This window comes from Vipera berus (assembly GCF_964194415.1).
Source record: "Vipera berus genome assembly, chromosome: 6".
NCBI lineage: Eukaryota > Metazoa > Chordata > Lepidosauria > Squamata > Viperidae > Vipera > Vipera berus.
Window position 1 is genome coordinate 4,936,890 of NC_138208.1, and position 25,244 is coordinate 4,962,133.

Below are 25,244 nucleotides of genomic sequence, written 5' to 3' on the forward strand. Positions count from 1 at the left end.
ATTGGTAGCTCAGGGTTGAAATGAGGGGTCCTTGGTGCTCTCTGAACTTAATAATAATAATAATAATAATAATAATAATAATAATAATAATAATAATAATAATAATAATAATAATAATGATAATGATAATAATGATAATAATAATGAGAAGAAGAAGAAGAAGAAGAAGAAGAAGAAGAAGAAGAAGAAGAAGAAGAAGAAGAAGAAGAAGTTGGAAGGGACCTTGGAGGTCATCTAGTCCAATCCCCTGCTCAGGCAGGAAACCATATACCATTTCAGACAAATGGCTGTCCCAGTCTCTTCTTAAAAACTTCCAGTGTTGGAGCATTCACCGCTTCTGGAGGTAGGTTGTTCCGCTGGTTACTTGTTCTAACTGTCAAGAAGTTTCTCCTTAGTTCTAGGTTGCTTCTCTCCTTGACTAGTTTCCATTCGTTGTTTTCTTACAGACATTTCCTTATCCAAACGAGGTAGCATTATCAGTGCTACTAAAGAAGTGGGGTTTGAAGCCTTTGAGAACCCCGCTCCTGACTGATGATGTCACCAAGTTGGGTAATGAAATGTCTGCAAGAAAACAGCCAAGCTCAGAGACCACCAAGGACCCCTCATATTAAACAACATTGGGATTGAGATGGAATCCTAGGCCAGTGATCCAGATCATTGTTCCTCAGCTTTGGCGATTTAAAATGGGTGAACTACAATTCCCAGAATTCCTTGTGCTGGCTGGGGAATTCTGGAGGTGAAGTCCACCTATCCTAAAGTTTCCACAGTTGAGAAACACTGGTTCAGATCTTAACGATAGCATTACAACAACATGATCCTGCCCTATGGGCTAGACCCCAATAGCGGAAAAGCAGAACTCACGCCGTTTGCCAGGTACAGGTAGTCCTCGACTTACGACCACAATTGAGTCCAAAATTTCTGACATTTGTTAAGTGAGGTTTTGCCCCATTTTGCCCCCTTTCTTGCCAGTTGTGAAGTAAATCGCTGCAATTGTTAGTAAAACGGTTGCTAAGTGTATCTGGCTTTCCCATTGCACGGTTGGAAGGTCGCAAAAGGGGATCATGTGACCCCGGGATGCTGCGACCGTCATATATATGAGCCAGTTACGTCTGAATTTTAATCACATGATCCTGGGGATGCTGCAACGGTCGTAAGTATGAAAAATGGTCATAAGTCACCTTTTTCAGTGCTGTTGTAACTTTGAACGGTCACTAAACAACCTGTTGTAAACTGAGGACTACTTACAGTGCATAAAGATGCCCTGAAGGCTGTTATTCCCAGTATAGATCTTAAATAACTTGTCAGCTGTCCAGTCACCTTATAGGGGAAAACAGGCAGCATAAAAATTGAACAAAAAAAATTAATAAATAGAAATAAATACGCCGAGGAAATCAAAGTACAGGTAATCCCCAATTTAACAACCGCCACGGGGCCCAAAATTTCTGCAAGAAAGCTGTGATGTGAGTTTGGCTCCAATTTTACGACCTTTCTTGTCGCTGTTGTTAAGTGAAGCACCGCACTTGTTAAGTTAGTAGCACGATTGTGAAGTGAATTTGGCCTCCCCATTGACTTTGCTTCTCAGAAGGTCACAAAAGGGGGATCACACAACCCCGGGACACCGTGATCGTCATAAAGATGAGCCAGTTGCCAATCATCTGAATTTGGACCACGTGACCCCTGGGATGCTGCAATGGTGGCTCGTTGTGAACAATGGTCATTTTTTTTTTAAAAAAGTGCCATTGTTAACAGTCACAAAATGGTTGTAAATTTAAGGACCGCCTGCACTCGAGTCTCAAAAAGTCTGACACAATGCGTAGTCCCGCAGGAGTAAGAGAAACACAAGTGTTAAAACCTTGGGCTGCCTCTTAAATCAACGTTACGGTGAGAGAGTGTCATTTTTCTAACGCCGCCACCTTGCATTTCATCCGATTTTTCCACCGTTTGTTTTCAGGCTGTTCTTTCAGCTCTTTTAAAGGATGAATGGGAAGGGAAAGTCCTCACCGATTCCTTGAAAGCTTATTACGGTTCTTAGAAAGCTTTCCTGGGAAATAAGGTTACCATTCTCCATCCTAACGGTGGGTTTTCCGCAACGTTTAGTTACTGAAGAATTGAGCACAGGCAAATCGTTGTGTGCGACGGTGAAAACACCTGGCCTGGCCACCGTCTGGCTGAACCGAACGAGGCATATAATGGGACTCTTGTTCGCCACCAAAAATCCATACAGGTCCTTTGTGTCGACAGGCCCTCTTCACAAGAAACATGTAACCCCAAATACTTGAGATGTTTGCTAAAACAGAGGAACTCGAGACCAGCGTGAGCAGCTGCCCACCATGAAAACCGCGGCATTTTTCACCGGGGCCGTTTCACTAAATGTATACTGTATGGAAAAGCGACTGCCCGTTTATTCATGCTTTGCTGTTGCTCCCTTTAGCAAATCATCAATTTACGGACGGCCTTTCACAGCAATTAATTTGCAATATGCTCGGGCTACCCATGTCTTCACATGGCAAGGATGTAGTACCACAGCAAAATGAAGTTTGTACTTCCCACTGCAAGGAACATCACTATTCCATGACAGACAGAGATAGATAAAGACAGACAGCTAGATATAGGATAGATAGCTATGGATGGATGTAGAAATAGACAAGACAGGCAGGCAGGCAAAGACAAGAATATAGATGGATGGTGTGTGTGTGTGTGAGAGAGAGAGAGAGAGAGGGAGGGAGGGAGGGAGGGAGGGAGGGAGGGAGGGAGGGAGAGAGAGAGAGAGAGAGAGAGAGAGAGAGAGAGAGAGAGAGAGAGAGAGAGAGAGAACCAGAATTTCTGCAATGGTAGTTGTTTCTTTTCTGTTTATTTAATTGGGCCTTATATTCTGGCGAGTTGTCCTTCCTATAAGGATTAATTCCCCACCAAATATAGTATAGTATCCAGAAAAATGACAGCTTAGTTAGCATGGTTATGTCAGAGATGTGTATCTTGGCACTTGCCAAGGGAATTTTGTAGGTTTCTCCATTCTTGAGTACATCTGCTGTACTAGATTAGTTCAAAGGGCAGAGCGGATATTGTTCATAGCTTGTATGAAATCCAATTTATCTCACAACGTGGAGACAAAAGAACGTATCTTTATTTCTCTCATTCACTGTTATCCTGCGTCGTTTTTCTTCTTAGCATCCCTGTTTCATGTTGAAGTCACAATTTGCCACAAATAGGTTGCGATGCAACCCCAAAACAAAATTAAAAGTGTTTTCTTAAAAGCTTAAGGGGCAAATGAAGATTTGGGGAACTGTACGGGTAGTTCTCGACTTACGACCGAAACTGAGCCCAAAATTTCTGTCGCCGAGACGGTTGGAAAGTGAGTTTTGCCCCATTTGATGGCCTTCCTTGCCACAGTTAAGCTAATTGCTTCAGTTGTTTTTTATTTTTATTTTTTATTTTAATTCCATTTATATCCCGCCCTTCTCCGAAGACTCAGGGCGGCTTACAAGCTTAGCAGTAGCCTTCATTCTATGTATATGCCTGCTTATTAGGGCTTTCACACACACCCCAAGCGGCATTATTACAATGTCAGCTTAATTGCCCCCAACAATCTGGGTCCTCATTTTACCTACCTCGGAAGGATGGAAGGCTGAGTCAACCTTGAGCCTGGTGGGACTCGAACCTGCACTAATGGCAGGCAGCTGGTGTTACTTAAGGAGGCATTAGCCCTCTGCTCCACCAAGGCTTGTTATGGTTGTTAACATGGTTGTTAAGTGAATCTGGCTTTGCTTGTCACAAAAGGGGATCACGTGACCCCAGGACGCTGCAACCGTCATAAATACAAGTCGGTTGCCAAGCCTCTGAATATGGATCGTGTGACCAGGGGGATGCCGCCAACAGTCATTAAGTGTTCAAAGCGGTCGTAAGTCACCTTTTACAGTGCCGTTGTAACTCTGAAGGGTTACTAAATGGACTGTTACTTGGAGGATTACCTGTACTCGGTTCCCACCTTAATAAAAGTATAGATTGGACATCCTAGTACCAATTGTATATTCTCAATTAGCAGAGTATCTCTTCCATACTTTTCAATTGCTTCCCTTAGCAACAATTCAGCAACAATCCTATTTATAATTAGGGTTAAACATAATGTGTAATCTTTAAAAGGGAGTTTTTAACAATGCCTTCGTTACGCAAATGGCAACCTTCTATTTCTTTAAAAATTGGTTTCCGACTGAATCAAGATCCTCTAAGACTGCGAGATGCAGCGATTGCAACTACTATGAACTGCACAGATAACGGAGGCGGGAAGCCACGCTATCGAGTCTTCAAAACAGCTTCTGCACATCAATGCTGAAAGCCAACTCCAAATGTTTTGTGTTATTTTAAAATAAATCATTTCATTTTTTGGGGGGACACAAGCCTCTTCCAGGCAAAGGATACTGCGTCCAACTAATTCCGTCCAATTCTTTTCCAATATAATGATTTCAGGGTTACCGAACTTGTTCCTTCACGAAGACCAAACAAAGCGTAAACATCTCTTTATTAAGAAATAAACATTCAAGTAAAAGAGTGACACAAATGTGGTAAAGGCAGCCCATTCAAATGGGGACAACGAAAGCAACGAGCTGCGTTCAGGTTTGGATTAAAGCAGCATTCCCCTGTGACAGCGGAAGCAAATGAGAAAAGATTTTTCCATCAGTTGCAAATTCTCCTTGTGAAGTTGCTCGGGAAGGTTAAGAGATCAGAAGGATCCCACTTTTCACCTAAAACCCCTGTTGTGTCCTCTGGAGAAACGTGCCGGAATCCAACCCAGCACAAATACAGTGTAATTAATCACAGAAAATGTAGCTCAGTAAATACTGTTTAATTTCCCCCCCCCAAAAGCATTATCCGTTGTGGAACATGAGATACTGGCAAATAGCTAGGTAAACTCTTGAATGAATGTTAAAGTGAAAAACTACAGTCTGGAACAAAACTTACAGATCTCCTTCAATATATAAAAATAAAGTACACAGTCCTTCTCTGATAGGTCAGACGTGGTTGGGCAGGAATTCCCCAAAGGGGGAAATCAGCTGGTAAATTTTTAAGAATTTTAGTCTCAAAAACATCTGGTTCAGAAAGATTGCTTTGAACCAATTTCATTATTTCTGCCGATTGTCTTTAATTTCACCCGTATGGTTAGGTAACGTCACTCTGCTAATTCTTATACTGACCAAATTTGATGGCATTCCTGATCATTTCTAGCAAAGCGGACTTAATTCATCTTATTTTTATGTTTGAAGTAATGTAGAAAGCAATTTCAACATCACAACACTTTGTATTTAAATCTTTTTAAAAAAAAAATCTCAGAGTTGCAAGTAGGAATACTTTAAAATGATTTATATCATCCTTGTCGGATTTTTTTAAAAAAAAACACACGAAACAAAACACATATTGGCATTCGATGTACCATTTAAACTTATGAATAGTTCCTTGCACCCAAAGGGTGCAGACGTGGGGTTGGAACAGTAATCCACCGTTATGAACTCATCAGTATTTTGTAACCAAACAAGAGTTCGTAACAAGGAATTACTGCGCTTTTTGGCATGACTAAAATAAATTTGGCAAAAAACACTGTTGCAAAATTAAAAAAGGTCTAGGTAATTGTTAAATTGTGATGTTTCAGCAATGAATGCAGTAAATCTATATATTTTTTTTTTAAAAAACCCATATATACCTGTAAAGTAAAAAACCAAACAAATAAACAATTCCGGTTGATGCACATGTCCTTGTTCTGCTTTAAAGATCTTTCTTACTAGAGGTTCCCTTTGTTTGTTGCTGTAAAGAAAAAAACAGATGCGTGAAAAAATAAAGTATAATGTTTATATGGTTAATTTTCATTGCAAAATCACACGGGGGAAAAAAAGTCGCACAGATGGAGAAGAGCCTCTCTAATACGCCCAGTTTAGCGTATTTTAATAAACACCAAAGGAAAGTAAAACTTATGCTTTAGAGCAGCGTTTTCCAACCTTAGGAACTTGAAGATGCGTGGACTTCAACTCCCAGAATTCCCCAGCCAGCTATGCTGGCTGGGGAATTCTGGGAGTTGAAGTCCACGCATCTTCAAGTTCCTAAGGTTGGGAAACGCTGCTTTAGAGGTAAAATCTGATCAGGAAGACTTAAGCATACAAATCACAATTCAAAGATGAAAATTCACTGGGGATGAATTTTTCCCTATCTCCAAAAGGTTTCAGCTATCAGCTAAGATGCATTTTTCGTGTCTATATTTCACACTGCACTGAATCCAATTTTTTTTATCTAAGGTTTTTTTTTTAAGAAAGCAAATTCAGTAGCTCTGAGAATTTCCCCCCCCCCTTCTTCTCCACATTGCTATGCTAGGAATACCAAGTCACTAAAATATTAACGAATTTAATTATTGGAAGCCAAATTAGGCATCATTCCAACCGGTGTTCCAAAGGTATTAAGAAATTCTCATTATTCTGAAAAGAGTACAGGTAAATCCTCGGCTTACGACCACAATTGAGCTCAAACTTTCTGTTGCTAAGTGAGTTAACAACTTGCCGGAGTTGTTAAGTGAATCACTAGTTCAGTTAGTGACACGGTTGTTAAATGAATCTGGCTTCCCCCGTTGACTTTGCTTGTCAGAAGACTGCAAAAAGTGATCACGTGACCCCCCCCAGGACACTGCAACGGTCATAAATATGAGTCAGTTGCCAAGCGTCTGGGATTTTGATCACGTGACCTTGGGGATGCGGCAATGGTCGTAAGTGTGAAAAATGGTCACCTTTTTGGTGCTGTTGTAACTTCAGTCACTAAACAAACGGTTGTAAATCGAGGACTACCTGCACGCTGAATTAAAATGTCTTTACGAATGTTGTCTTGGATCAGTTGTCTGATTTTAAAAAGTTCTGCTCGTGCCAATCAGATGCCTCTGCCTCCTACCTGTAGTTTTTCATGTTCTTTTACAAGGAGGTCATATTCCTTTTTAAGTTCTTCATACTGCTTCCTAGCAGCAATAATTTCATTTCTTGTTTTGAAGAGAGCTGTAAGACATAGGGGCGATGCTGTTCAGCCACACATCACTGCATTTTTATTAAAACCTCCATTCCACTGAAGAACGCCCTTCTCAGAAATGAAATTGTATTTTTAAAGTGAGGATAAAAGTTGGCAAGGGCTTTCGAAATAGATGGCAAAGGGTGAACTGAAGTTTGAATAATTCTAACTGCTCTGGAATAAACAAAGTGCATTTGACAAATAATGTATTTTACCTGAAAAGTCAGAGCTATTGCCAAAAAAAAGAAAAAAAAAGAAAGAAAATAGAGGATAGGAAAGGTAGCTTCAGACTAAGAAAAAGAAATGGAGGGGAGACAAAGAGTATACACGCACATATTTGTTAAGGCTTATTTTAAAATGCACAAGTTGACCAGCTGGAGGAGAATATATGATCGACCCAACCATCTATAAATGATTTTGTTTCCATTAACCTGTATCGTGCAAATTATACAAGTGACATGATTGTATCAGTCGTGCAATCACCTGATTAAATAGAATCTACATACATTGATGTAAAAAGTTACATGAATTGTCCAGGCTTTGTTATTAATACACTTGCCCATTATTTGGTTACCGAAGAAAACATCTGTTACAGTCAATTTTCTGTTAATATTCATTAGGTAAAGGTAAAGGTAAAGGTTCCCCCGCACATGCGTGCTAGTCGTTTCCAACTCTAGGGGCCGGTGCTCATCTCCGTTTCAAAGCCGAAGAGCCAGCGCTTGTCCGAGGACGTCTCCGTGGTCATGTGGCCGGCATGACTAGACGCCAAAGGCACACGGAACGCTGTTACCTTCCCACCGTAGTGGTCCCTATTTTTCTACTTGCATTTTTACGTGCTTTCGAACTGCTAGGTTGGCAGAAGCTGGGACGAGTAACAGGCGCTCACTCTGCTACGCGGCACTCGGGATTTGACCCGCCAAACTGCCGACCTTCTGATCGACAAGCTCAGCGTCCTAACCCACTGAGCCACCGCATCCCTTTTTAATATTCATTACATAACAGTTTAATATCTGCCAGGAGAAGGTATTAATTTGACGATGATTTACTTTTTTTTTTTTTTTAGGCTCATGAAAAGTGCCATAGTATTAGATTGCAAAACAGCTCTTTTTGGTAACTTGATCCCACAGTAACTGAATTACTGTATCCTTTAGGAAGGAGAGTCAAAACCTTTTGGTTGTAACTAAAAACAACAATATCTCTAGACCCAACCGAGATAGCCAGGGACAGCTGCACATTCACTACATTGTTATTCTGTTTTGACAAAAACATACTTGTGGCAAGATGGGTGATGTCTTCTAAGCAGAATAGTGTCAAAGTTCAGCGTATTAAAAATCTTTAGCTTTGGGCTGTGACTGGTAAAACATCGCGTTCTTTAGTGGGCTAGCATCCATATCAACTACGCAGAAGGTGGTCTCAGATTAACTGATGGCTTTAATACTGCAACAAATTTTTTTTTAAGTTACTGCCACTCCTGTTTCTCTTTCTCCAAGCGAAATGATCCACAGGCAGCATGAAGACAATATTTCAGATAGAATTCCTACTACCTTTTTTTTCCCCCAGAAGACAAACAGCCTCAAGACCGACCAAACCACTGAACTTCAAATAGAAGTGTTTTTTATTGGTTTTGCTAGCTGCGAAGTCGTGTCCGACTCCTCGCAACCCCATGGGCAACGTTCCTCCAGGCCTTCCTGTCCTCTACCACCTTCTGGAGTCCATTAACTACTGTAATAAAAAAAAAAAACTACATCCAACTTTGTTTTTACTTGGAAACCACTTCTGGATTTTCTGCTTGAGATAGAGGAAAATGAAATGTTGGCTTTGGGGCTTTGTGGATTTAGAGATAAATTTCTTGTTATAGAAATGTCTTGTGCACATTTAATTGGGCCTGTAATGTTATGATGTTATTCTACTGTGCTAAAGAGTCAATGCTTCCCCCCCCCCCCACCTTTCCTCTGCACTTTTTCGCTTTCTTTTCCTCTTCCTTTCTACTTTCTTTCTTTCCCTTTTTCCTCACTATTTCCATTTTCATTTGTACTGTATATTTTGATAAGTTAAATAATTTTAAAAAAATGTGGATGTTGTACAGGACCTTTAACATGTTCATCCACACACACACACACACACACACAAAATTGGAAACTTTACAAAGAAAAGTGGTTAATCTCTGACGTTTGAAATTAAGTAATACTGCACTGAGGTATGACCTGATAAACTGGAGGTTTTAAAAAAGAAATTGGACAGCCATTTGTCTGAAATGGCATAAAATTTCCTGCTTGAGCAGGGGTTTGGACTAGATAGAAGACCTCCAAGGTCCCGTCCAACTCTGTTAATTGCAGTTTTCTTGGTGATTTAAACTTCTAGGCTTAAATATTTTTAAGAGCAAAATGATCGTCGTTTGTTGGCATAGTGGGATATCTTAGAAGAAGCCACAGTCTAATCCAATCATTTTGTGCCTTAGAGAAGTAAATTAATAATGCTGTTCAACATTTAGAAAAATAAAAAAATAATAATAAACCTTTTAATTTCCATGCCTGGACTAATTTAAAATGTCAAATATGACACCTGCCTAACTAAAAATAGCACTGACAAACTCTCAAGGCATTATGCATAATTCTCTTTTGAATTTTCTAAAATTACTTTTGGATTTTGACTATAATTTTTTTTGGTTTCGCAATGTGATATATTAAATTGTTTCATAACTATCTAAACCACCACAGGAAACCGTATAGGAAGAAGTTCATCTCAAGAACAATGTTCTTATCACGTTTATTTTGTATACAAGCCATGTCTGTTTATAAGAGCTGCCAAACATTGTGTAAACTTTCCTTTCCTCGTTCCAAATCTTATCATCTTTCTATACCTACAAGAGGTGCGTGATCAAAACTTCTGTAAGTTTCCATGTGCACACGTATGTCTGTGCCAATGATTATAATTACTGATACTAAGCAGTTCTAATGCATACATTTGTCAGTAATACTTTGCATATTTTATGGTCAATATTATTCCTATCCTAGATAAAGAGGAAAACTAAGAGATATATTCAATAATATTCAATATATTATATGCCCCCCTTTTCAAAAATTCAAGGCGTTATACATTGCACTTGCTGTTTCAGTTATTTTTCTATAATAACACTTTTACTTATGATCTTTATTTTTTAAGCACACACAGGCAGCTCTTTGCTATGCAGTTCTAATATACTATTATTGAAAAGAGTTAGATGATGGATAGCTACTAGATCAATAGAATTATACTCATAGAACAAGTCTATAATCTTTACTATTTACAAGTAGGTCACAAAATGCTAAAGGGAAAAAAAGCTAATCTTGTAAATAACTGATAGCTCCTTAACGTACAAAATCAAAGTTAATTAACCTTGATAATCTTAATGCAGATTTACTGGATCATTATGTCTCTTTGCCTAAAGTTCTCAATAACCTAATTCACAACAGAGTGATTTCTGGAAAAAAAACAGCTTTCATTTTCCATTTTGCCATAGTTAGTCCACATTCAATGCTCAAATTTCTGTATCAATATTTCAGTCAATTCCGGTTACTGGTGGGACAATATTGGAAGAAGGATAGTTTGCCCACTATAGAAGAATGGGTGTTTAAAGTTTCGAATCTTGCAGAAATGTCTAAGATTTCTGCTTATTTGAAAGATCATTCACAGGAAAGATATATTTCAGTTTAGAGGAGATGGATAAATTATATTCAGAACAAATATGGGACTAAAAAGTTCCATTTAGCTTATGAGTAGATTTTAGTGGGATATTGTTATTGGTACTTTGTTTGTAGTTATGTTAAAGGAGAGTTAAAGCACATTATGAATTTGGTTAATTGTATATTATGCATAATTTTAATTTAGAATATGATTATTGTAACTATAATCCTGTATTTAGCTCTGGGAAGTGGGGGGGGGAGAGTGGGTGGGTTTGGGGTGGGAGGGATTTGGGGATATATTGTAAAATTTTGTTTTTGTAAAACTCTTTAATAAAAAAAAATATTTCAGTCAATTCTTTTTAGAGGATTCTTGCTTCCTTGGCTGGTGTTTGAAATGCTAATGTTTGGAAAACTCCACTGGCTTTTTATTGTATTTGATAGTTATACTGACTTTTGACAACTGTTTTGAGATTTAATTTGAAGACTGATGTTTGCCTTCAGAAAACATTATGTTCTCTGTGTAGCCAAAGATTTAATACATTTTAGCTGCCTGATCTTCACAAGGTCAAGCAATATTATTCATTTCAGCCAGTAAACACCCAAGAAGTTTCATAAATCTTGCTAGATCCAGAAAGAGCATGCCGAGTCAGGAAAATTCTGTCCGTATCTTAGTGCTATTTTATTAAGAAAAACTAGGTTGAACAAGGAAGCTAATAAAATGAAGGGTTATCAGAGTCTTGGTTTTGATTCTCTTGAAGCAAACGCAGAGAATTTCTAGCTAAGTAGTATCCTATTAACTACAAAACAGACTATATCACAATTTGGTCCTTATCAGTATGAACTTATCAATATGCCCCCAATAATTCTGCATTGTGGGTTTTGCAGTTTTTTCACGACACAACGGTCACCGGCTTCTAAACTTCTTAACGGTCTAAATAAACTATGTTTTAAGATTACAATTTGCTTGCCAAAATCTATTTATTATATATGTATGTTACCTAAATCCCAACGACTCTGTGTCTCACAAATAAAAGCGTTTTTTTAAAAAAACAAAAACAGAAAGAACAACAGGTGACGGATAATCCTCAAGTTACAACAGAAATTGGGCCCAAAATTTCTGTTGCCAAACAATGCGGCAGTTGTAAACTGAGACTGCACTGGTCAGCCAAAGCAATCGCCCCCCCCAATCCCAATTACCGTTGTTAACTGCATCACGGCGGTTGTTGGAAGAGGGTTTGCAACTTCCCGCCAACAAACAAAAGTCAGCAGGAAGTTGCAAGTCCGACAGCTGCCTGAAAGCAGGCCGACAGTCAGGTAAGTGGCTGCTGCTAAGTAGGTTAGGAAAGCATGGGGGGGTGGGGGGCGCGCAGGTCGCTGGAGTGATGTGGCGTGAGTGAAACAAGGCTGGTGTGGGGGGAGGGAACAACGGGGTGGGCAGGAAGTGTGGGGAGCCTCAGGGAGGGTCACAAGGATGCCTGAGAGTGGCTCAGCGTGTCTCGGGGAGGAGGCACAGGGAGGGGGGTTTAAGTGGCAGGGAGGTGTGGTGAGGTTCAAGGAAGGGCCACGGGGGTCGTCCACCAAGGGGCATGGCAAGGCTGTTGGAGGATACGCGGGAATGCACAAGAGTGATGCGACAAGGCTTGGGAAGGATGCCCGGGGACGCACAAGTTGCAGAGAGGTGTGAGGCTCCGGGAGATCGCGAGGGAGGTAAGACAGGGCTCAGGGTGGGGTTGCACGAGGGGCCAGGATGGCAAGGCTCGGAGAGGGGCGTGCGGGGTTCCGCCAGTAGCTGGTGTGCTGCTATCGCAAAGGGGCTGGGGAAGTGGGCATGGGTCAGGGAGACTCAACCTAATGACTTTTTGACCATCCCTGCCGGCATCCCCATTGACTTTCTGGAGAAGCTGGGAGAGAAAGCAGCAAATGACCGTGGGGCACTGGCTGTTGAGCGTGAGCGGGTTGCCCAAGTTCCCAGCTTGCCATCAGGTGACCGGGCGGACATTGGGACAGCCAGAACTTCCATTACTTTGCACAGTCGCTGAATGAACAGCCGTAAAGTTGAGGACTGCTTGTAAAAGAGAGCAAGATGACAGAAAGAGGACTGGAATGAAAAAAAAAAGGAAAAGAAAAGCTACACACCCACGCAAACCAAGGGTGCTGTACTCGCCCCTACTAAAGGCCTGTTACAATCCTTCTTTTAGCTATAACTGCACACATCGTGGTTAAAATAAGAGAAGCAGGTGGCAACCTACTTGCTCCATCAAAGGGAGCAACGTAGTTTGCATCCCACGTGGCAGGGAACAAAATGTTTTGTGTGTCTGATTCTATGCAAAGTATATTTACTTAAGCAATACAGTACTATTTTTTTTAAAAAAAATACCTTCTGAAGTTGCCTTTAATGCTGTTTTTAACTGTTCCACTTCTATGGTTAGCTTCTCATTGGTTACCGTAGACAAATGTTCACCGGTAGAATGTTTAATTTCCTTCAGCGACTGCCAAAAAGGGGGAGAAAAAAAAACCAGTTCTGTTTTGTTTCACGTTTTACCCCCGGAGCTGCGGATGACCCCGGACCTTTGGTCCTTCCGCCGTGACCTGAAGACTTGGTTGTTCCAACAAGCGGGTCTGGACTGACTACGGTTTTCTAATTAGGTTTTATCGGGTTTTTAATTGTCACGTAATTATTGTATTTATTGTTTAATTCTTTTTTAAAAAAAGTTTTATCCTATGTTTTTTAATTTTTATTGTTGTGAGCCGCCCTGAGTCCTCAGGGAGAAGGGCGGCATATAAATTTAAATAAATAAATAAATAAATAAATAAATAAATAAATAAATTAATAATAATAATAATAATAATAATAATAATAATAATAATAATAATAATAATAATAATAATAATAATAATAATAATATAATCATCATCATCATCATCATCCTGCCCCTACCCACTTTTGGTGAGACAATGGTTATCTTGAAGATGCCTTTAGATTAAGTAATTCACTCTATGGCAAGCTCATTAACCAAACCGTGACAGTGGAGGCAAAGCCTTCGGCCAAAGCTGGCACATTGCATAAATGAGTAATTTTGATTTTCATTTTGATTTCTATGCCAATTTTGAATTTCCATCCTTCCGAGGTCGGTAAAATAGGGACCCAGCATATCGGGGGCAACGTGCTGACTCTGTAAAACTGCTTAGAGAGGGCTGTAAAGAAGAATGAAGATACTGCTTTTTTCTGACTGGTATTTACAAGCAAATGTTTTTTACTAAAGGATGGAGGTCCCGTAAAAACAGGCATGGCTGGTGAGCTAAGGGCATTATGAATTGTGAGGTCTTCTAAGGATCCTAGGAAACGCAGGCCGTGAGAGGGAAGTCTACAAATGAAACTCTCGTGAAAGAGATGCAATTAATACAGAAATGAAATCTGTGAGCCAGGAAACATACCAGCTGCAATTTTTCGTTTTCTTCCAAGCACTTCCGGGCAACTTCATTGCTGTTTGCTACTTCTATTTTCAAATTGTTCTCCGTTTCCATCTCGTTTGCCAATAAAGTGATAAGAGAAACGAGACGTCTGAGGACGCTATGGGAAACCGAAATAAATAAATAAATAAATCACTAATTCTTCAGCACAGCCAAAGCATCAACTGATAATCATTTTCGTACGTTTCTATTAAAAAAAGCAGAGGAAACGCTTCACTTTTTAATTTTTAAATTAATTTTAATTTAATTTAAAACCGATTTTAAATTAAAAGAAACAATGCTTTATGGGCTGCTTTTTTCTTTCTTTTTTTTAAAAAAAGAGTGTTATCAGACTTTACTGCTCTGCAGTATCCTGAACGTTCAAATACTTCAGAAATTATTTGCTGCAACTTGAGAGAAATTTCCTGACGAATTACAAATGCATTTGCTATTAAATTTGGACGGAGGTTTCATATTTTTAAATTTTTTTAACACCTTCAATTTTGGCTTTGGTCTGCAAACCAAATGCTGAACAACTCTGATCCACACGCAGGAGATGTAGACAGGAAGTACAGGTAGTCTTTGATTTACACCCACAAACGAGCCCAGTATTTCTGTTGCTAATGAGTTGTTAAGTGAATTTTGCCCCATTTTACGTCCTTTCTTGCCAGTTTGTTAAGTGAATCTCTGCAGTTATTAAGTTAGTAACATGGTTGCTAAGTGACTCTGGTTTCCCCCCCCCTTGACTTTGCTTGTCAGAAGGTCGCAAAAGGGGACCCCGGGACACTGTAGCCGTCATAAATACGAACCAGTTGCCAAGCATCCAAATTTTAATTACATGACCATGGGGGCTGTTGCAAGCTTTTATGTGTAAAAAATGATCGTTAAGTCACTTTGAGTGGTCATTAAATGAACTACTGTAAGTCTAGGACTGTCTTTATAGATAAAAGTGGCCGTGGAATTGAAAGAATGCTCAATCAATTCACGAGAGGATAAAATTCAGTATAATAAAAAAATGTGGCCTGAAGGATGAAATACAATATAAACAGCACTCCTTGCCTGTGTCTCTTACTTACACATCTCAGAAGCTCTGCATTGGACAGTCCAATATACGGAAACCCCTGTAGAATTATTTACTTGAAAGGAGCAGCATGATTTATTTCCTTTCAAGAGATATAGTGGCAAGTGTTCCAAACACAGAGAAACTAAATATAGCATGAGCAGTCTTTTCAATCAATTGTTCTACGGCTGCCTTCTGAAACGGAACGCTGTTTTAAGAAGACTGCACCAGTTCAGAAGACAGAGGGTTTTTAAAGTTAAAAGCCAAGAACAATTTGTCTTTTTAATATAATCCGTTTGATTAGTATGTATTAGTTGTATACATGAAGATCTGCTGTTCTTTATTTTACTATCCAATTCATATATTTATGCTAGTACGAATGCTTATACTTACAGCCAAAGAAAGAGGGAAAATCCTGATATGTAAAGATTTCGTTGCGATCTAAAAAGTTTCATATGAAGGTGATCAAATGCTGTGGGGCTTGAATGGGTGGTGTCTTCAATCAAATGCACAGCTGAGTATTTCCTCACCTCTCTTACTGCATCTGGGAGCATAAATGCACACATATATTAACGGCTTTCTATTATCTTTTGTTATCTGCTAGTTCTGTATGTTTCTCTTCTGCCAATACCATATTTTAATCATCGGACCTCAGAAAATAAGATTTACATTTAAACATCAAAATTAATAGCTACTGAAATGAAATACAAAGTACGTAAGCTTCCTTAAGACATTTTAACATTAAAGTAACTTTACAGTTACGTACTTCAAATAGATGTTTTATAATAAAGGCTATATCTGTGTTTGCATGTATACGTATATGATATGTATTATGTGTATTATATATAAGATATATATTTATAAATTTTACGAATTTTATAAATAATTTTTTTTAAAGGTAAAGGTTTTCTGGTCAGTCGTGTCCAACTCTAGGGCACAGTGCTGATCTTAGTTTCTTGGCTGAGGGAGCCAGTATTGTCTGAAGACAATTTCTGTGGTCATGTGGCCAGCATGGCTACATACCAAAGGCACATAGAATGCTGTTACCTTCCCATCAAAGTGGTTAATCTACCATGTTTCCCTGAAAATAAGACCCGGTCTTATTTATTTGCCTCCAAAAGAGGTATCAAGTCTTATTTTAGGGTGTGTGTGTGTGTGTGTGTGTGTGTGTGTCTTTTCCACTCACCTCCGGCACCGACAGCCCTGCCCAGCTGGCCCACTTCTTCTGCGACCAAAGGAGCAGCTTCATTCTGTAGCTCAAAATGGAGCTCTGGCCTGCATTTCGCAGACACAGGCCTTTCCAGAAGGCCTCTGCAGCCGATAACCGAGCAATGGATTCAATCTATAGATCGGTTCTCGGCTGCATAGGCCTTCCGGAAAGGCCTGTGACTGTGAAATGCAGGCCTGGGGACCCTGGAGAAGAAATGGGCCGGCGAGGAGAGGCCTGGCTACAAGGTAAGTAGGTGAAGGGCACGTGGGGCAGCTCTACCCCCTCAGCTTTTTAGGTGTGTCGGTTACTTATTTTGGGGATAGGGCTTATATTAGGACCACCCCCAAAAAATCAAGCTAGGGCTTATTTTTGGGTAGGTCTTACTTTCGGGGAAACACAGCACTTTCATTTGCATGCTTTCAAACGGCTTGGGGGGCAGGAGCTGGGCAAGGAATGGGAGTTCATCCTGTTGCGCAGACCTTGGGTCCCAAACCTGGGCAGCCAGCTCCCCAAACTCAGCGTCTTTAACCGCTAAGCCAGGGGTAGGCAACCTTGGCTCTTTTATAACTCGTGGACTTCAACTCCCAGAATTCCTGAGCCAGCATGGCTCAGTATGGAAACCTCTCCTTTCCCCCTCAGCATGGCTGGCTCAGGAATTCTGGGAGTTGAAGTGCATGAGTCATAAAAGAGCCGAGGTTGCCTACCTCTGTGCTAAGCCATCGCGCCCCATAGATATATGTTATCATCAATGTGTGGAATTTCACATTTTATAGAAAGGCCTAGGAAATCTATGGAATGCCAAAAATGGGGGCATCAAAGTATGAAACACTTAATATTTCACACATTTCCTAAGTACTCTATGCCAGGGGTCCCCAGCCCCCAGTCCATGGACCGGTAACGGGCCACGGCAGGCCAGCAACCGGTCCGCACAAACAAGCAAAGCACCCATTTGTGGGATGCAAGCAGCACACAAAACCACGCACTCCCCCGGTCCGCGGAAAAACCTCTCTCCACGGAACCGGTCCCTGGTGCCCAAAAGGTTGGGGGCCTCTGCTCTATGCAACGCCCAAAGGCAAACTGACAAAGTATGAAATATGCCCGTTAACATGCCATTCTAGCCTTGCAACAAGTATTTATTTATTTATTTATTTATTGAACTTATATACCGCCCTTCTCCCATAGGACCCAGGGCGGTTCACAAGGCAATTAAAACATTACAATACAAAAAGTTAATAACAATTAAAATAATTAAATTATCTTTGATTAAAAATCTAAAACCCCTATAACTCTGATTAAAAACCCAATTACAATAAGTTAAAAATTAAAAATTCTCAGTCCTGGCCGGAAAGCTCAAAGAGCCAGGTCTTCAGGTCCCGGTGAAACGAAAGATAATCAGGGGCAGTCCTGAGTAGGTCAATGCTGGTCTTTTTCTCTTGGTTTTTTTATTTTCCCCAGTAAGAAAATCCTGCACGTTATTTTGCGTTTTTTTTCCCTTTCACTTTCATAGGGTGTTTTCAATAATCCTAACCCTAAGTCTTTTCATGACTCCCTTTTCAGACTTTGCCTAAATAATTCTAGTCTTTCTGCATAAGGCCTAGGTATTATATGTAACACCTGGAAAAGTATATAGCGTATTAAAATAACGTATTTTGCCTAAAAAAGGTCACACATTCTGTAGGTTTCCTAGGCATTCTATGCAATGCCAGCTTTTCACATATGGCTGGTAATGTACATTAATCCAACAGCAATGAAACATATGCAGCGTAACTGCAAATAAAAACAATACAATAATTAGCAATAGTTTTAGAACGATACTCAAAGAAAAATAAAGACCAAATGTTTTGTGCAGTTCTTCTAAAGCAGCCTTTCCTAACCTGATGTTCTGCAAGTATTATGGACAATACACCTCTTAATCCTGGCTACTGAACAGGCTGGCAGCAACTGGTGAGATTTGCAATACAAATTTCTAACAACCACTACAGTGGGAAAAACTGTCCTAAAGAAATCCGTCTCTCTAGCTGTTTTTCTCATAAAAATTCAAAAGTAACTATTGTACAGTAGAGTGACACCTGCTGATTCTTAAACAAAAAAAACTCTTTCTTCCATAAATATTCCAATAGATGTTCTATATGTCAATCTTATCTAAGTTTTACTATCTGATAATGGGAAAACAACGCTTGCCTCTTGTTTAATTGATTTTGATTTTGTAAGATATATTGCCCCATCCGCAACAAAATCAATCTTTAGGCTGTAAAGGCAATCTCCACACTTGCTTTCACAGCCTGTTTATATTCAGAGCCACATGCAAAATTGATTTTCTACTTACCAAGAAATAAAACAATTAATATGACTATAATAGTAAGGAATGCTTTGTTCCAATAGCTTGCAATTTTATTCCAAACAGAGATCATAAAAAATTTGTTCCATCTATAAAACAGGAATACATTTCAAAGAATTAATATATGAACAATTCCATTACATAGGCATTTTAAGTATGCATCACAAACGTGCCCAAATTACTTTTCAAGCACTTGCCAAAAACATAGGAAGGATATAAAAATGTACATGAAAATGTTCAGCCATCTCCATGACTACCTTTTTTCCATCTGTGTGCCTGTCCGTATTTTAGATTAGGGGTATCCAACTTTGGCAACTTTTAAGACTTGGCAACTCCCAGAATTCCCTAGCCAGCTGGGGAAATATTTTGGGTTAAATCCATCAGATTTAGCTCTATAGAATTTATAAGACATTATAAGACATTTATAAGGCATTTTGACTTGTTCTGCTCAAAAATCAGGACAAACTAACACAAATAAATTGCATAGATAGTCATCAACTTAAGACCACAATTGAGCCCAAAATATCTGTTGCTAAGTGAAATTATTTGTTGAGTTTTGCCCCGTTTTACGACTCGGATGGCTTTCACAAAATGGAAGCGTTTGTTCACCCAAACTTAATAAACTATGAGAAAATTGTGACTTATAAAGACATTTTGAATAAAGAGGGAAAATTAAAACATAGACAAGAACTAGTAGAACAGGGTATTGACCTATCATGGTGGCCATATCTGCAAATCCAAACGAGATGTGAAAAAGATGTTAAAATATCTGAATTTTATAAAGAACAGACAGAATTTGATAAAATATTACTGACATCTGACGAAAAATTGATTAAGAAACTTTATAAATATATGCTAACTTTAAAGATGGAAGAGAAACAAGTTAAAGAAACAATGATAACATGGGCAAAGAATTTTGGACATAATATAGAATTAGAAAAATGGCAAAGCCTTTGGGAAAGAAATTCTAAAATAACAAAAGCGGTAGCATACAAAGAAAATTTATATAAAATGTTCTATAGATGGCATCTAACATCCATGACGTTAGCAAAAATGTTTACAAATACATCAAGCAATTGTTGGAAATGTAAAGAAAAACCAGGCACTTATTACCATCTTTGGTGGACATGCTCTAAAGCCAAAAGATTTGGGTTAAGAATACATACATGCATACATGGTTAGAGAAAATGACGAAAAAACACGTAGAGTTTAAGCCAGAATTATTTCCGTTAGGCATAATTGTGGGAAATTATGAGAAAGAGTGTATATATTTAATTTTCCATATATTAACTGCAGCAAGAATTGTATTCGCTCAATATTGGAACAATGAAGAGGAAGGAAGTGTTAATTAAAAAAAACATCTTAGTGTGCAGAAATGGATAGATTGACATTGAAAATGAAAGAGAAAGAAGACTCAATTTATTTTAGAACATGGGATACCTTTTATCATTGGCAAGAAAAAAACAAGGTAGAGGGATTTGTGCATTTTGATATTTATGTCACTGTTCACCGCCCTGAGTCCTTGGGGAGAAGGGCGGTATACAAATTAAATAAATAAATAAATAAATAAATTAGCAAGCTAGGTATTGAAATCCAGAGAATATGTCAGTCACCACTGCAGCATCCCCAGTTACATAAACTCAGCTGCTTGGCAACCGACTTGTACAGGTAGTCCTTTGGTTTACAATGGTTCATTTAGTAACTGTTTGAAGTTACAAGGGCACGGAACAAAGAGACTAATGACCATTTTTACGACTGCTGCATCACTGTCAGGTGACGCTTGGCAACTGACTCATATTTATGACGGCTGCAGCATCCCGTCCCGGGGTCACATGATCCCCTTTTGCGACCTTCTGACAAGCAAAGTCAAGGGGGAAGCCAGATTCACTTAACATCCGGGTTACTAATTTAACAACTGCAGTGATTCGCTTAACAAATGTGGCCAGATGTAGGGAAAAGCATTCAGACCCGGGTCGATAAAGAGATGCTCTGAACCAGCCAGGCAGCCTCGTCTCTCTAAAAAAACCCTGAGCAACTGCCCGCTGAACTTTTATTCACCTCCTTTTTCTGAATACCAAATACAACATTACATAAAGGTAAAGGTTCCCCCGCACATGCGTGCTAGTCGTTTCCAACTCTAGGGGCCGGTGCTCATCTCCGTTTCAAAGCCGAAGAGCCAGCGCTTGTCTGAGGACGTCTCCGTGGTCATGTGGCCGGCATGACTAGACGCCAAAGGCGCACGGAACGCTGTTACCTTCCCACCGTAGTGGTCCCTATTTTTCTACTTGCATTTTTACGTGCTTTCGAACTGCTAGGTGGGCAGAAGCTGGGATGAGTAACAGGCGCTCACTCTGTTACGCGGCACTCGGGATTCGACCCGCCAAACTGCCAACCTTCTGATCGACAAGCTCAGCGTCCTAACCCACTGAGCCACCGCGTTACATTACATAAACCCCATCAATCTCAAAAAAATAGGATACATAGTGATAATTGGATATGTAGTGAGAACTACTCAGGTGCCTATGAGATCATTACAAAAACAAGATACTAAAAGATATATGTGAAAGCTCTATCATAGCGTTTCCCAAACCTCCCACATGCCATGCTGTGCGAACCAGGAGTGTGTGCTCATCACTGTAATTCACGTAGAGGCCGATAAGAAACTTGGGAAAGCTGAAGGTTGGGAGGCCAAAATCTGGCCGTTCCCACAGCCAGACAAGTTATAAAATGGGGCAAAGCTCACTTAACCAATTTCTGACTTAGCAACATAGATTTTAGACCGTACTCACTTAACAACTGTGGCCAGATAGGTCGTAAAATGGGACAAAGCCCACTTTGCAACTGTCTTGCTGAATAACAGAAATTCTGGTCATAAGTCGAGGACTACCTGTATAGGATGAACTACAGGTAGTCCTTGACATAGAATAGGAATAGGAATGGGATAGAATGGAATGGAATGGAATAGAATAGAATAACAAGAGTTGGAAGGGACCTTGTAGGTCATCTAGTCCAACCTCCATTTCTGAAAGGTGGCACTCCAGTCTCTTCTTGAAAGCCTCCAGTGATGACTTATGTCCACAATTGAGCCCAAAATTTCTGTTGTTAAGCGAGACATTCATTAAGTGAATTCCGTCCCATTTTACGACTTTTCTCACCACACTTAAGTGAACCGCTGCATTGGATCAGTTAGCAACACAGTTGTTAAGTGAATCTGGCTTTCCCCATTGACTCTGCTTGTCAGAAGGTCGCAAAAGGAGATCACCTGATCCCAGCATCGCTGTGACCGTCATAAATACGAGTCAAGTCGCCAAGCCTCCGAATTTTGATCGTGCGGGTGTGGGAATGATCCTGTGAAAAACGGTCGTAAGCCACATTTTTCAGTGCCGTTTTAAAACTTCGGTCACTAAATGAACTGTTGTAAGTCGAGGACAACCTGTACATGTCGGGGGAAGCCTCCAGGCACCTGGAAAAGGCTGAAAGCCGCCGCCCAGGCCCCCATTTTATTTTATAGCCCCCATTTTATTTTATAGTTTTACTGATGTCTTTTTAACAGAATTCAATAGCAAAAAACCACGTTGTCCGAGCATCTTATTCACTAACACGAATTAAATTCCGAATCCCTAAATCTCGTCTCCAGCCATCAATAAAGCAGGTCCCAAGTTCGAAAATATTCTTTCTTCTTTTTTCTTCCAACCTTCAAGTAAGCCGCACAGTCTAGCAAAAAAATAATATTTTTCCCCCCATTATTTCTCCTTCCGCTGGCATTTCTTCCTTCTTTCCAATATCCTGCGAATATAAAAATTCTTGCCGCTGTGATCGGGTGCAAAATCAGATATGCACTTTGCTTATCGAGTTTTTCGTTTTCTTTTTAAACTAGGTAATGTCAAGCCCCCATTTTAAAAGCGCTTCACACACACACACACACACACACACACACAACCCGCAAACAAACCCACATCAACGGCTTCTTAGCAACAACAACAAAAACACAAACCCCTCAATTCGGTTTATAATCAACCAGCCCGGGGGGGGGGAGAGAAAAAAAATAAAAATAAAAATTGCCTGAGGGCTTTTATTTCTCTTTTTTTTCCACGCCACCACCCCCCCCCGCCCCGTCCCGCCAAAGCAGGCCCGTCCGGCCTCGATTTACCTCACGGGCGAGACGAGCGGCAGGCAGAGCAGGAGCAACAAGGCGATCTCGCCGTAGAGAAAAACGGCCACGGCGCTCCACTGGAAGGTCATGGCGCCTCTGAGGGGGACCCGCCGCCTTCGCCGCCCCTGAGGAGGGAAGCCCCGTTAGCTCCGTCTCGGCCGGGGCCCGAAGCAAAGCCTCTCCTCAGGCCGACTCCGCCGGGCCAAACGACCCCAACTCGGCCGGGAAGAGCCGCGCGGCCTGTCGCCCCCGAGACTTAGCCGCGCTTTTCCCGCGTCATCCCGGCCCACCGGGCTTTCCTGTCAGGCGGGCCCGAACCAAGTCCTCCTTCCACGGCGAAGACTCCCATTCCGGGTCGGCGGGGACGTTGTCCCGTCCCCCGGGAAGGGCGAGAAAGCCGCCGCCGCCGGCTTCTTTCGGCCCCTCAGGCCGGAAAGGGCCGTCCAAGCCGGGCTTGCGGCGGCCACCAAAGGCCCCTCCGGGCCGGGAAAGAGATTGATTTACCTCAGGTTTCCCCGGAGGATGCTTCGGTTTAGGCTCAGCGCACGGGGACGTCGAGTGGGCGTGTACGTGTGAACTCGGTCCACGTGGCTGGCGAACCCGGGTTGTATGTTTTTGTGTGTGTGTGTGAAAGACAGAGAGAAACGGGGGCGGGCGCTTGGCCGCAGCTCACTTTACGCAGCCTTATAGAGGGGTGTTTTCACACGTGCAATGGGATCTCGGGGAATCCGGTGGATTCCAACGGTGGGGGTTGTCCAGCTGGCAAGGATGAGGTCTAGTAACTTGAAATCTGAGCCTCTGAATGGGAATGTGTAGGGTGGCAACAACAACAACAGCTGAATTGTTCCCAAACTAGTCCTCCAGGATTGGTACAATTAAAACTGAATTATTTCTGACGCATCTTGATTAATTACAACTCTCCATCCACCAGCTCTTTCGTGCTTTAATCAACCTGATGTCCCACATGCACTAGTTGTAATTACTCCACCCAGAAACCCGTAGAAAAGTTAGGCCATAAATTACAAACACAGGTAGTCCCCGACTTACGGCCGCAATTGAGCCCAACATTTCTGTTGGCCAGGGAAACGGTTGCTAAGTGAGCTTTGCCACATTTTGCAACCTTTCCTTGCCTTGGTGGTGAAGTGAACCATTGCAGTTGTTAAGTTAGCAACGTGGTTGTTAAGTGAATCTGGCTTCCCCATTGACTTTGCTTGTCAGAAGGCCGCAAAAGGGGATCCTGTGACCCTGGGGCAGTGCAACCGTCATAAATGTGAGTCAGTTGCCAAGCGTCTGAATTTTGATCATGTGACTCTGGAGATGCTGCAACGGTTGTGTGAAAAACAGCCCAAAGTCCCTTTTTCCCAGTGTCATTGTAACTTCAAATGGTCGCTAAAAAAATGTTTTGAAGTCTTGGACTACCTGTACAACAGGATTATTCCAAGATTCAGGGGTGTGGCATACATGTGAAGCAATTTTGAACAGATGTAGGTTGATAAATACAATGTCATGCGTGTTTATTTAATAGCAAGGGTTGTGAACTTATGTCTGACTTTTGCAAGTATGGATAAAACTGCAGAAAAAGCTTCAGGATGGGCTTCGGCCTGATGTTTATGCATCTTATTTCTTCAGAAATCTACTATATTCGCTAAAGCATGATCAAGGATATTCGGCAAGCTATGATCATTCAAATATATACCCAAATGTACATTCCTCCCAAAGAATGGTTATTATCTGGAATGATTAGTAGGAGTTTTTAATCAGTTTGTAGATATTAATCTCTGCTGAAAGGAATGCAGTATACTGGAAGAGGAGGAGGAGGAAGAGGATTACAAGTAGTCCTTGACTTACAACCATTTGTTTAGTGACTGCTCAAAGTTATAATGGTACTGAAAAAAGTGACTTACGACTGTTTTTCACTTTTATGACCATGGTCATGTGATCAAAATTCAGATGTTGGCAACTGGCTCACATTTATGACGGTTGCAGTGTCCCAGGGTCCCTTTTGCGACCTTCTGACAAAGTCAGTAGGGAAACCAGATTCACTTAACAACCGGGTTACTCACTTAACAACTCCAGTGGTTCACTTAACAGCTGTGGCAAGGAAGGTCATAAAATGGGGCAAAACTCACTTTAACAACTGTCTTGCTTAGCAACAGAAATTTTGGACTCAATTGTGGTTGTATGTCAAGGACTACCTGCATAATGTGATTGTAATAAGCATCTTTATACATTATAGCCATGTCCATAACTGTGCTCAGTCAAAACAAACCAACTTGAGATTATGGTTCACAGTTTGCACACGTGAACGTAAAGTTTGCTGATGGGGGCTGAATAAACCTACG

The 25,244-nt window shown here is 40.7% G+C and overlaps 1 protein-coding gene across 2 annotated transcripts; it reads right to left on the reverse strand.

The window, feature by feature from the left end:
• Window positions 1–4,499: 4,499 nt before the first annotated feature.
• BCAP29 (B cell receptor associated protein 29) lies at window positions 4,500–23,549 on the reverse strand. Of its 2 annotated transcripts, XR_014026970.1 has the most exons (9): window positions 23,407–23,549; window positions 22,900–23,027; window positions 18,738–18,838; window positions 15,595–15,745; window positions 14,127–14,262; window positions 13,069–13,180; window positions 6,919–7,019; window positions 5,693–5,793; window positions 4,500–4,634 (listed from the first exon to the last, which is right to left on the reverse strand). XR_014026970.1 is itself a non-coding variant. In XM_081331602.1 (8 exons), exons 2-8 carry the CDS (start codon window positions 22,989–22,991, stop codon window positions 5,755–5,757), a joined length of 732 nt encoding a protein of 243 aa, XP_081187728.1. In that variant the 5' UTR covers window positions 22,992–23,027; window positions 23,407–23,523; the 3' UTR covers window positions 4,500–5,754. The 2 variants fall into 2 exon arrangements, 1 of the variants encoding a protein (XP_081187728.1); XM_081331602.1 differs by having other exon boundaries at window positions 4,500–5,793; window positions 23,407–23,523.
• Window positions 23,550–25,244: the final 1,695 nt, after the last annotated feature.